Source organism: Lynx rufus, unplaced genomic scaffold (assembly GCF_022079265.1).
Source record: "Lynx rufus isolate CCGP_SWC_20201006 ecotype Redwood Valley unplaced genomic scaffold, mLynRuf1.p SCAF_16, whole genome shotgun sequence".
NCBI lineage: Eukaryota > Metazoa > Chordata > Mammalia > Carnivora > Felidae > Lynx > Lynx rufus.
In genome coordinates this window covers 4,136,527-4,149,422 of record NW_025814830.1, presented here as the reverse complement: position 1 = coordinate 4,149,422, position 12,896 = coordinate 4,136,527, and the positions used below count along the sequence as shown (strand labels likewise).

General features: G+C 60.4%; 1 protein-coding gene across 5 annotated transcripts in view; it reads left to right on the top strand.

Moving 5' to 3' along the window:
- The window catches only part of LOC124510893 (prostate tumor-overexpressed gene 1 protein homolog), a 35,966-nt gene extending 23,365 nt beyond the window's left edge, over positions 1 to 12,601 (top strand). Inside the window, exons 1-12 of one of the 5 annotated variants that reach the window (XM_047077601.1) lie at positions 3,946 to 4,194; positions 6,746 to 6,883; positions 6,980 to 7,062; positions 7,143 to 7,200; positions 7,288 to 7,395; positions 8,963 to 9,118; positions 9,602 to 9,688; positions 9,790 to 9,863; positions 9,940 to 9,997; positions 10,306 to 10,410; positions 11,876 to 12,073; positions 12,162 to 12,601. In XM_047077601.1, the coding sequence (XP_046933557.1) occupies positions 4,024 to 4,194; positions 6,746 to 6,883; positions 6,980 to 7,062; positions 7,143 to 7,200; positions 7,288 to 7,395; positions 8,963 to 9,118; positions 9,602 to 9,688; positions 9,790 to 9,863; positions 9,940 to 9,997; positions 10,306 to 10,410; positions 11,876 to 12,073; positions 12,162 to 12,173 (1,248 nt within the window). In that variant the 5' untranslated portion in view covers positions 3,946 to 4,023 and the 3' untranslated portion in view covers positions 12,174 to 12,601. The other 4 variants (XM_047077600.1, XR_006961775.1, XM_047077599.1 and 1 more) reach the window with 4 other exon arrangements.
- The last annotated feature ends 295 nt before the right edge of the window (positions 12,602 to 12,896 follow it).

Here is a 12,896-nt window from a genome sequence, read left to right as displayed (position 1 = left end):
GGGGGGGCAAATGGAGTTAGAAATAGATGGCAAATGGCACTTATGCCCATCTAAGCACTTTGAATGTTTTAATTAAGAACATTTAAACAGACATTCAGGGGCGCCTGCGTGGTTTAGTGGTTGAGCTAAGGCTGACTCTTGGTTTTGGCTAAGGTCGTGATCTCACGGTTTATGAGTTCGAGACCCAAGTGGGGCTCGAGCTACGGGGGGTGTGGGGGGCGGGGGGTATGGAGCCTGCTTAGGATCTCCGTCTCTCTCTGCCCCTCCCCCACCCACTCACACTGTCTCCCAAAATAATAAATAATCATCTTTTCTGTTTTCTGTTAGGACCAAGATCTTTTCTTTAAGTATTGGTTTCCCACCTGTCAAAAACATCATATTCTTTTATAAGCTACATCTGCAAAGCACAAGTTATTTGTCATTTCCAGCGCTTTATTTTTTGGGTTTTTTTTTTTTCTTTTTTTTAAGCAACTCATTTTTATTTCTTCTAATGCAGCCTACCTGGTTTCCATATAAACAACTCTCTTGTGTTAACATTTCATTGGTTTGATAGGATTAAGTTATTAACTTAAGAGCAACCGGCATAAACAGGTTCGGTAACAGTTTTCAGGAAGTGTTGACAGATGGGAGCAGAATTGCTTAGTCATATTAGCCCGCTAGCCTGGGCAGCAGATTTCACGGATGAAGTGGGCAGTTGCCTTTTAAACTGGCACACCGGGTAAGCAAGGTGGTTTCGGAGAGCTGTACTGTCCTATAACTCATAAGTTCTGCCTACGTTTTCTTGTCATGTTCGGGGATGTTTCCATTTTGCTCCCGCCGGAGTGTATCCTGGCACAATTTTCTCTCCGCTTATACAATCCTGGGAATTCACACCCACGCATGCGCCCTGGTGGGCGCTGAAGGATGCTGGAGAGCAGGAGGGATGTCAGAGGAATCAGTGTGGATAGAGCAGCAAGCAGCCAGCAGCCAGCATGCAGGGCGCTGGAGGAAGTTTGCGTTTAATTCTAAGGGAAGCCGCTGGGGTGTTTGGGTTAGCGAAGCGAGAGACACCGAGGAGGGGGTTTCCAGACAAGGGTTTGTGAAGGCTTGGACCAACAAGAACGGTGAGAAATTAGGATTTAGGGGGATTAAGGAGGCTTCTGTCCCTGTGGTTCTGTCTCCCTGCTGCCAGTAGTGGGTTGTCCAGACATGGATGCTTGTTGGGGCTCTGGAGGTAACTGTTGCTGTCTAACTTGTGGTCTGGGCCCGGAGAGCACCGGTTCTCCATCTGATCACAATCCAAGGCCAATTTGGAACTCGGGGCCAGGTTGGAGCTGGCCCTGGGAACCCCTTGGGCGGGCAGCCGAGTGGGCGGGGCAAACAGGGTGGGAAATACAGCCAGCCTTTCTCCTCTTTCACTGGCCACTCCTGTCCCATCTGCTGCTTGCCTCTCAGGACTCTGACCTCTAAAGGTCTGGAGCGTCCCGGTCTCTGTCTATACACATGCCCTTCGTGATCTCAGTGTCTCATTGACTCAGACACTGAAGATTCTCAAAGTTGTATCTCCAGACTCCCCTATCTACGTCACTTAGTCAACATCTCAAAGTTAACACGCATCACAAACCACCTGGCCTGTAGTCTGCTCCCTTTCGCTAAGCGGCATCTCGGTACAGGCCAAAAACCATGGCATCGTCCTTCACGCCTCTTTCACTCACTCTCTGCCCAAGCCCTTTGGGCTCTGGCTTGAAGTAAGTTGTGGAAGCCACCTCCACTGTGGCCACCCTGCCTGCCGCCCATCCCATCCACGCCTCTTGTCTGGATCATCGGCACAGTCTTCTCTGCCCTTCCGCTTCCACTCATCTCCTACCAGTTTATTTTCTTCCGCTCTTTTTAATGTTTGTTTTTGAGAGACAGCAGGGGAGGGGCAGAGAGAAAGGGAGACAGAGGCTCTGAAGCAGGCTCTGCACCGACAGAACTCAAACGCATGAACCGTGAGATCATGGCCTGAGCTGAAATCGAATGCTTAACGCACTGAGCCATCCAGGCACCCCTACCGTTTTATTTTCAACACAGCAGCCAGAGGAATCCTTCCAAAAAGATGTAAGTATTTCAAAAATTATTTCTCAGTTGGCAACATCTGCGTAATGTAAGAATTCCAGATAGCCTAAGAGAGGCAGCTGAATCTCCTTCCCGTCGCTGTGGCCCCATTCCCTCTGCGTGCTGCCTTCTCTCCTCAGAGGCCACTGTGGGTCCCATTCCGGTAGACTTGTAGAAATGTCATTTCCGAGTATTGTAGGAGTGATTTGTCTAAAAGTAAGGGAGTCTGTGTCACTCCCTTGTTGAAAACCTTCTGCTGGATCCCCAGCAGAGTGAGATTAAAATTCAAGTTCCATAGCAAGGCTGCAGGTCCCTGCTTGTGGATCCCAGCACCTCCCCATTTCCACAGCCCTCCACCCTCAGTCCGCCCCAACCGTGCCGGCTTCCCTTACTTTCCTTCTGCCCTCAGGACTTGTGCCTTGCTGTTCCCTCGTTTTAGGGCTCTTCCAGCCCATAGAGAATTGCAGGCTACCTAAAGGTCGGTACCCTGACTTCTCGTGGTCACCATGCTGTCGTCCCGTGCATTTGCTCTATTTATCACACTTATCACAAACTGCGATTATTTTGTTTGCTCCAGTGGACTCTGGGCTCTGTGAGGGACCCTGTCTGTTTTGGTCATCACAGTATACGCACTGGTCGCGCAGACTGGAAATAGTAGTACTAATAACGATTTTTTTTTTTTTTAAATTTTGATGTATTTATTTTTGAGACAGAGACAGATCAGGGGAGGGGCAGAGAGAGAGGGGGAGACACAGAATCCAAAGTAGGCTCCAGGCTCCGAGCTGTCAGCACAGAGCCCGACGCGGGGCTCGATCTCATGGACTGTGGGATCACGACCTGCGCTGAAGTCGGGCGCTTAGCCGACTGAGCCACCCAGGCGTCCCAATAACGATTTTTCTTTAAGTTTTTATTTTATTCACTGGTGTTCATCACAATTTTTTTTTAAAAAGATTTAACATTTAAGTGGTTACTAGGCTGAGTAGTGATCTTACATTAACTCATTTAATCCTCATAGCCTCTTCACGGTTACCTATTACCAACATTTAAGAAACAGACAAATTTAAGTAGAAAATGTTACACAACTCCTAGTAAGTGAATACGCAGTCCTGTAATAGCTGAGTGTAGAGTGAATCAATGAACGGCCCGGGTGGCCCGGGTGGCAAGAAGCCCGAGAAGGTACCTGGGGCGGTAGGCAGAGCCTTAGGGCACCGGGACCAATGGGCACGCAGCAGGGACTGGCGGCGTCGCTGGGGTCGCTGGCCCCGCCCAGGCAGGCCGCGCGGGGGACGCTGGGATTTGTGGTCTCCGGCCCACCTAGCCACGTCACTGCCTTCAAACATTAAGTACTCTCCTGGTGCGAGGTACGATCCGTATCCCCAAACTTCTAGGTAGGCTCCTTCGCCACAAGGCCCACTATTCCCTTATTCCTGTTCTTCCTAAGGTCTCTTGGTGTAGTCTCCCGGCTCCGCGACTAAGGGTAGGGTCTCTTGGTATCCTGTCCCCCAGCCCGAAGCCAACTTAGTATCGTCGTCTTCGTTTATCACCCCCCCGTCCACCCTTCGGTATGGCCTCTCCCGCCACACCCCCCTGAAGTTGTTGCTCGCACGTCTTCCCAGTTCCTCCCCCTCTAGCGCGAGAGGCCCAGAGCATCTTCCAATGGCCGTGTTCCCCGCCCCACACACCCTCTCCGCTTCCTGAGGCTCCCCCAGCCCTATTTTGGTACAGCCCGGCCACGCCCCCTCGCGGACGCGGTTGGTACGCGCCGCGCTCCCCCGCTCGCCGCAGTGGTTTGGCCGCGGCGACCCCTCTCCGGCGGCGCGTCCCCCGCGCTTGGTTCAGCCCAGCCCGTCTCCCCCGAAGCCGCGCGCCCGCGCCCCTCAGTCGGTGGAGCCCGCAGCCCCCCGTGCGGCCCGTGGCAGCCCCCAGCCCGCTCGGCCCGCGCCCGCCATGGTCCGTCCGCGCCGCGCTCCGCACCGCTCCGGCGCCGGGGGCCCCCTCGGGGGTCGCGGCCGCCCCCCACGGCCCCTCACGGTGCGCGCCGCCCGCTCGCGCTCCTGGCCGGCCAGCCCCCGGGGCCCGCAGCCACCGCGGATCCGGGCCCGCTCGGCCCCTCCCATGGTGAGCCCCCCGCCTTTTTTCCAGAGCCTTCCACGGCCCCGCCCCCGCCAGCCCCTCCCCCGGGCTCGGGTCTTTGTCCGCGGCCCCCTCTTCTGTGGGGTCTCAGGATGACCCGAAGGGTGGTCCCGGCTGGGGCCGGGTTCCCCCGTGGAACCCCCCCGGGTGGTACGCGCCGTGCTCTCCCCTTTGTTGCGCGTTTAGGCTGGGGTGGCGGGGGTGGGGTACGGGGGCGGGGAGGGCTCAAATTACTGCTGACTCCGCGTCCCGATTTAAACGCGGGGTGGGGGGCGGGCGGGCCGACGGCAGGCGTGCATGCTTGTTTTTCCAATTGGAAAGTTGGTCTCTCTCCGCGCAGGAAATCTGGAAATGGGGGAGGGGGCCGCGGGGCCGCGGCGAGGGGGGCCCGCGTGTTGCACTCGCGCGCCCAGGTGTTGCACCTGGGGGTGTTCCTTCCAGGGCCCGCGCGCGTCTGCACGGCGCCCGTGGCGTGTGCGCCCGGGATTTGCACGCTCGCCCAGATGGGGGATGCCCTTACAGAGTGCAACAAGCCCAAACGTAAACATCTGGCTTTGTCGGGACATTAGCTGCACACGCTTCCCCAGACCTAAAATAAGCGCATACTTTTCAGAAATCTTCAGGCGCACCTGGAATGTTAGTAAACCTGCACGTCTCGGCGTTTCACGCTTGCCCAGATGTGCGTTTTACCCTAGGCTGGCTCTCGAGTTCGCTTCTTTCATACCCTGCGCCAACGTTGTGCGTGGCATGGAGCTGTGGCAGCTCCACGCAGGCCTTAAAACGGGTTTTTTCGTATCTTAAACGTAGACAGGAAGACTCTGAACGTCTCTCAAAAGTTAAACATACCCCTCGGCTCCACTGTCTTACGGGGATGTGTTCAGCATCTGCATCTAGTTCAAAAGCGCTTCCCGGTTCTGAAACTGTGCACCCTAAGGCTTTCATTCTCCTACCAAGTACAAAATAGGCTTCCCTGTGCAGGAAACAGTTCACACGTCAAACGCACACATTTGCCCCAATATGAGATTTCCTTTAGGACCGCACTTAACTCTCGTCCTTAATTGTGGTCGTGCACTTGGACGTACCTACCCTGTTGTTGCAGGTAGACCTGAGTTTTTAGCTAGGAATTCTCGGTCTTTACGTTCTAGACCAGAACATGTTTTAAGCCTAACGTGGTCAGCTGGCCCTCACAGACAAAGCAGACTTCAAACATGTGCTCTCCCAGTTTACACTGACCGGATCCTAAAGTGCATTCATCTGGCCCTCCGAAGGCTCTTCAGCTGTGGGCTTTAAGCACATATTCTCCGATGTTCTCTGCCCCACCTGTGGCATCTCCAAACCCTGGACTTCAACCCCCGTCCTGCATCTCAGACCCAGCCCGGCCCTGAACACGCACCAACATGTTCTTATGCCAAGATTCTCTTTGGTTTTCTTCTTGATCCGCTACCATTGCCCATATTCCAGAATCACCTGTCCAGGTGGAGGACGTGCTTGCTCAGGTTTTTTTGTTTGCTTTTTTAAGCTCCTGGAAAATCCGAGTTTTCCTGTCTTTCTGGGACAGAAAACATCTGTGTGCTTTATAGGAAATGCAGAAAGTGCCCTCTAATATAAGATGAAAAAGAACAACGCCCGTTAGTAATTTTTTCTGCTGCCCGGAGGCATTTACTGGTGAGATTTGTAGGGAGTACTTGCTGCCAGCCTGTTCCAAAGCCTTTCCCTTGTTTGCTTTGAGATGTCTTTGGTTTAGGGGGAAAAAAAAGGATATCTGGGAGAGTGCCCTGTGAAGAGTAGAATGTGTAGCTTTCCTTGGCTTTGTTGCTGGAACGTTCTCTGGGTGTTCTGCAACCACTCTCAAGATGTCGTGTCTGAAACCCCTCTTGATGTTGTTACGCTCCCTCTTCCAAAAGTTTCTCTGCCTCCCTGGACGGTTCTGTTCTCTGTGCTTTGGTTTCCCTTCTCCACCCCCGGGGTCTGCAAGGGAGGGAAGGAGGGCCGGCGACCACCTCGGAAAGGTTGGCAGGATCTAGAGGAGAGAGTCCAGACTTTCTCTTGAGGGCCATGGGGGGCTTTGGAAGAGTTTTCAGCGTGGGTGGGTTGGGGCAAACCCATGTGCCAGGCAGCCAGCTGCAGTGTAGACTGGTGTGTGCATTGTGGGGGCTTCATGGAGGCCTGGACCCTCGGACCGCTGGCTTCTGAGTTGGGTCAGGACAGAGGGACCAAGAATTGATCGGGCCGGGAGGGTGAGTGAGTGGCATCTCCTGAAGGGGGAGGGATGGTATTCCGGGCCAAGGGCACAGCTGGAGCAGGGAGCAGACCAGTGTTGAGGTGACAAGTGGCCGGGGAGCAGGGGCTCGTAGTGGCAGGGAAAGGATATGTAGGTCAGCCACTTGGGGTCTTTGACTCCCGGGACGAGTGGTTTGGACGTGGCCCCGGGAGTTTCTGAGCAGGGGGTTTGGGTCTGAACGCTGGGCTGCGTGTGGTGGACAGGCTGCCCCTGCGGGTCCTTCAGCCTCGGCTTCCCCCCTCCCCTCTGCCGCAGCAAGGCGCTCGGGTCTTTGGGGCCCTGGGTCCCATCGGGCCCTCCTCGCCTGGGCTCGCCCTCGGGGGCCTGGCTGTGGGCGAGCACCGGCTCAGCAACAAGCTGCTGGCCTGGAGCGGCGTCCTCGAGTGGCAGGAGGTGAGCCGCCGGGTCCCCTCGCGAGTCTGGGGGTGGGGGTGGGGGGCTGGCCCACGCACCCAGGTTGTGCCCGGTGACCCCCCGCCCCGCCCCCAGAAGCGCAGACCCTACTCGGACTCCACGGCGAAGCTGAAGCGGGCCCTGCCCTGCCAGGCCTACGTGAACCAGGGCGAGAACCTGTGAGTGGCGGGCAGGGGGCGGGGGTAGGTGGGTGGCCGGGGCTCCCCTGACTCGCCATCCCCCCCTTCCCCCACCGCAGGGAGACCGACCAGTGGCCGCAGAAGCTCATCATGCAGCTCATCCCGCAGCAGCTGCTGGTAAGACCCACCTCCGGCCTCCCCAGGCCCGTTTTCCCGGGGACCCCGCCCCTGGCGGTGACCCAGCTGTCCCCTGGCCGCCCACAGACCACCCTGGGCCCCCTGTTCCGCAACTCCCAGCTGGCGCAGTTCCACTTCACCAACAGAGACTGCGACTCCCTCAAGGGGCTGTGCCGCGTCATGGGCAACGGCTTCGTGAGTAGAGCGGGACCCTTGGGCGGGGGGCCGGGGGCCCAAGGCCTCCCTCCGAAGGAGTCTTGGTCCGTGTCTGAACACGCGGGTGTCAGGGAAGGCAGAGCACGGAGGACGCGGGCGGTGGCGCCAGGGATGCGAGTGAGTGGAGGGCCCCAGCTGGCCCTCCTGGGACCCAGGAGCCTGTTGGGGACACGGCACGTGGCAGGGACCCAACTGAAGATGGCCGTGGGGGTGCGGGGAGGGTGAGCCGGGCCGGGGGATACTCCGTGCTGGGGCCGCATGCATCCGGCAAGCGGGGCTGGCGGCGGGACGCCTCGGGGCGGTTAGTGGGAGTGAACTTGTGTGGTGTTGGAGGAGGCGGCCTGCACGTGTGGTCGACACCTGGTCAGCGCGGGCTGGTGAGTGACTGTGACACGGGGCCGTCAGGGAGTGAGTCTGGCGTGGTCTCTGCAGCCCCTCCGGTCTGGGCCCCAGCGTCTCATCCAGGCCCTGATGTCAGCGGTGAACACCCCCACCCCACAGGGGTCTGGTTGCGGAAGGGGACAGGTGCTCGCGGGGGGTGGGTGGCGAGAGAGGAGAGCGGGTCGTCCGCTCGGGACACCACAGGACTTGGTTCTGGGGTCCCCTTTGGGACCAAGTGCCTCCTTCTGCCTACTGTGTGGGCAGGCCATGACCCCCAGTGTCCAGGTAGATCCCCGTTCCCTTGGGGCCTGGACAGACCGGGGGTCGTGATTGGTGCAGTCTCTCGCCCGATGGGCCGGTGGCCCTGACCTCAGCGCCATTTGCTGAGGGCCTGCTGTCTGCCTGGCCGACGGGCCCGATGGGCCCGATGGCCACAGGGGAGAAGCGCGCCAGCACGCTCCCTGTGCTACCTGGCTGGTCACACTCCTGGTCCTACTGGTAGCTCTGGGAGGATGGGCCGCGCCTCGGTCCGGGAAAGCAGGGGACAGGTTCCCTGAGCAGGTGGCCCCTGGGTGACAGGACAAGTCAGGGGTATTCCCCAAGGTAGCCGCCTCTTTGTCCCGACAGCCCAGGTAGAAAGGCCTGTGACACTCCTTTCCAACGTCGTGCCAAGGAGGCATTGGCGTCTCGCGTAAAGACGTTTATGTGGCGGCGACCACGGGACTGTCGTTAAGCCATCTTACAGATGGGAAAACTGAGGTCCGGAACATGAAGTGATTTGCACTGGGTCACGCACGTAGGAGGGAGTAGAGCTGGGGCTGCGCCCAGTGCCTCCCTGGAGGCGGCTCGGCCGAGGCAGGCCCTACTTTGGGGACAAAGCGGCATCGAGAGGGGGGTGACGCGGTGGAGGGGGGGGGAGGTGCCACCCTCTCAGGATCCTCCTGCCTCAGCGGTGGGTCCCAGGCCCTCACCACAGATTGACCAGCTGAAGGGAGACCCCCAAGTGCACATTCACATGCTCTTGCCTTGTGCTGTGGCCTCTCACTCGTCACGGAAGGCCACGGGGTGACTTTGAGGACTTCTATCCAGTGACGACCTGTCCCTGAGACAGGACAGTCTCTGGTTAGCTTGGAGGGGTCTCTGACTTCCTGCCCTCCCCCCCCAGGCGGGGTGCATGCTGTTTCCTCACATCTCCCCCTGCGAGGTGCGCGTGCTCATGCTCCTGTACTCGTCCAAGAAGAAGATCTTCATGGGCCTCATCCCCTACGACCAGAGCGGCTTTGTCAACGCCATCCGGCAGGTCATTACCACGCGCAAACAGGTGTGCTGGTGGAGCCCAGGCCAGCCCTGCCCCAGACTTGTCAGCGCGGCTTGGGGGTGGGGGTGGGGGAGTGGAGGGCGGTTCTTCACAGGAGGGCCTCCTACACACAGCAGGGCTTGGAGGTGGGCGGCAGGCTTATGGGGAGGGCTGCTATGCGGCTGGAAGGCTCTGGAGGGTAACTGTCCTGGTTCACCCCTTGCCAGTTATTTATGAGTAGTGTTCCTGTTCAACAAATTATAGGGCTGTCTGGGTCTTAGGGGCAGACCCTGTGAGCTTTGTACCCCAGGTTGAGCACCTGAGACTTGTTTTGGGGCACTGGGGAGCCATGGAAGGTCTGTGAACAGCTGAGGGGCAGGGCCAGCTCTGGGGCTGTGGCCAGACTGCCTGGAGACGGGGGCCAGGGTCTTCAGGACAGCTCTGAGGTTCCCCAGAAGCATCCCTGGGGCACTCCCAGGCATCGGCCCCACTCGTCTGTTCCCGCAGGCGGTGGGTCCCGGCGGGGTCGCGGGCCCAGTTCAGATCGTCAACAACAAGTTCCTGGCGTGGAGCGGGGTCATGGAGTGGCAAGAGGTGAGTCCTGGGGGGACCTGGGCGACCTGAAGACCAGCATGTCTTCGCTGACTGGGGTGCCTCCCCCCTCCTGATGTCTCCTCTCTTCCTCTCCCCAAAAGCCCAGGCCTGAGCCCAACAGTCGGTCCAAGAGGTGGCTGCCGTCGCACGTCTACGTGAACCAAGGGGAGATCCTGTGAGTGCCGGGCTGGGGGCAGAGGCAGCGTCTTGCCAAGACCCAGCTTCCTGACCCCTGTCCCCTTGCCCCACAGGAGGACTGAGCAGTGGCCAAGGAAGCTGTACATGCAGCTCATCCCGCAGCAGCTGCTGGTGAGTGTGATGGGAGGCACTCGGCCTGTGTGACAGACAGCAGACCATGGGGTGGTTGGGGCGCTTCCCCGAGAAGGGGGCACTGGAGTTGTCGGCTGGAGAACATCCTAGACGGAGGGACAGCATGCGCCAGGGCCCTGTGGCCAGCTTGTCCGGCAAGTGAAGATAGGCGGGTGTGGACCCGGTGGAGGTCAGAAGCGGGGGGCGAGGCCTGCAGGGCGGCACGGGGGATGGGGGCGAGGCCGGGAGGCGTAGTTGCGGACCGTTCTGGGCGCCCTGTCTCACGGCGCCGTCCGGCCTGCCCGCAGACCACACTGGTGCCGCTGTTCCGGAACTCGCGCCTGGTACAGTTTCACTTCACCAAGGACCTGGAGACGCTCAAGAGCCTGTGCCGGATCATGGACAACGGCTTCGTGAGTGCGGCGTGTGCGGGCCGGGCGAGTGGGTGGGGGCGCGGCCGGCCGGAAAGGCCCCCCTGGGCAGACGGGGCCGGGTCCGCTCTGCGTTTGAAAACTAGAAGGCGGATGACGGCCGGTGGCTGTTTCCCCAAAGCCAGCTGGGGAGAGAGTGGCGGCAGCCCCCACGGTGACAGCCAGTCGGCCTTGTGTCCAGACACCTGTCGGCTCCCGGTCCACGGGACTCCCCGGGTCTGTGCCGTCCCGGACACGTTTTATAGATGGGGAAACTGAGGCTCAGAGTGGGACTCGCACCCGGTGTGGTACCGGCCTCCAGGGTCGACTCAGAGTCTCGCCAGAGTCTCGAGGGGCTGGAACCACTGAGTGCTGACCCGGTGCTCCCAGGTCCCTCCTCCACGGGGACCGGGTTTTCTCATGGACAGTCCGAGGCTCCGGAAGAGCCCTGCCAGGCAGCGAGGTCTGTCTGCTCCCAGCCCGAGCTCTCAAGGTGCCGGCTTATCCTCCAGCGGGTCTTGACCTCAGTTGTCTGCGAGGGGAGGTGCGTCGTCTCGGTGCTTGTGAAAGCACAGCCGTCGCCACGTTTTGTGGACGTTTGCAGTCACAGGCCGGCATGCGTCCCCAACTATCTGATTCCGTCACAGCAGCGCAAGTGCGTTTGGAGGGAGGGCTGTGTATTTCTTGTGTCACAAAAGTTTGAGAGCACAGCGCTCCCGCGGGGGAAGCTGGAAAAGCCGTGCGTGCACCTGGCCGGCCCTGCCCGGCGTTCCGCGCTCCCTCGGTGGGGCCGGGGCTCAGGTAGGAGCTCCCCCCTGGACACCTGCCGCCGCCGTCTCCCCGGGGTGGCGCCCAGGAAAGCACAGCCCCTTGTGGTTTGAGGGACCTTGGGAGTCCTTGAACTCAGCCTCAGTTTGCCCACCTATAAGCCGGGGGTGGTGACTGGAGAGCAGGGTCCAGGGAGGCAGAGCGGGAGCGCTTCTCCCGAGGTGGCTGTCCGTTCGGCCGCGTCCCTGGTTTGAGGGAACAGTGTCGTTGACAGTTCACTGGGGATTCGTGGTTGGCACTTGAGCTGCTCCAGGGCCTACGTGTGGGGGACTTAGTGCTGGGCTTCCTGGGGCCCGAGGGGGCCTCTGCGAGTCCTGGCCATGGCCACCTGGCGCCTCGGGGGCGGTCCGCGTACTCACCAGCCCACCATCGCCCTGCTTGTCGTGGGCGCCGTGGTCTCCTTGGAGCACGTCGCAGCCAAGTCCCGGTGCCTCTGTGCAGAGCCCGTCGGTCCCCAGGCCGTGGCGGGCTTGTGTGTCCTTGTCCCCAAGCGGTAGCGACACCAGGGCCGGGGGGACGGCGGTCAGGACGCAGCGTGCCGCGGCCCCAAGGGGCGCCGGCCCGCGTGCTCGTGCCCCGGTGGCCGTGGGGAGGCGCATCCGCACCGCGGCCAGACGGTGACCCCGCCCCCGCCCGCCAGGCCGGCTGCGTGCACTTCTCCTACAAGGCGTCGTGCGAGGTGCGCGTGCTCATGCTCCTCTACTCCTCGGAGAAGAAGATCTTCATCGGCCTCATCCCCCACGACCAGAGCAACTTCGTCAACGGCATCCGGCGCGTCATCGCCAACCAGCAGCAGGTCCTGCAGCGGAACCTGGAGCAGGAGCAGCAGCAGCGGGGGGTGAGGCCGGGACCCCCACCCCCCACCCCTCCCCCCACTTCCCAAGTCCCCGCCACTGACGCAGCCCCCCTGCCTTCCTCCCCCGCAGATGGGGGGGTAGTGGCCACCCCCAGGCTGGGCCCCTCCAGGAGTCACAGACGAGGCCCCCGCCAAAACCGGTGAGTGGCACCCGGCCCGAGTGCACGAGGGACCCTATGAGGTGTCTTGAGGCTTGGGGAGCAGTCGTGTGACTCTGGTCTTGAGATCAGAGCCGAGAGGCATGTCGGGGAAGCTTCCGGTAGCCCCAGGCCTCCTGGGAAACTGCAACCCTCTCCCCCAGGAGGTGATGGAGCCCGGGCGGGGAGAGGGCTCGCCCCTTTGAGCCAGGGCCCCTCCCCTTCTGCTCCTGCCCCCAGGTCAGATGCTTCTGAGCGGGGGCCCCTGGGATGGCAGCCGCCCAGCAAGATGGGCTGGAGGACCGCGTCGTGAGCTGTCTCCAAGGACGGTCTCCACCCCTGTACGTTTCCCCAATAAAGTCTTTTAAAAGCCCTTTGGCAACCGCGCTCGTGTCCAGAAGACTTGGCCGGGGGTCCTCAGACTGGGTGGCATTGGCTCCCAGAGAGCTGATGGCCCAGCCCGCCCCCTGCTGTGGGGGGTGGGAACGTGCATCCTTGTGATGGGGGGGGGAGGCCCTCTGAGAGCACCATCACCTGAGCGAAGATGGACGGGCCGCACGTGGAGCCACTTATGCCTTCAGTGGCAGCTCGGTCCCCAGACTGCAGGCCCCGCCGTGCCTGGTGGTCCTGTCTTCGGGGCCAGTCGCATGCCTGGGTTCTGCTCCCCG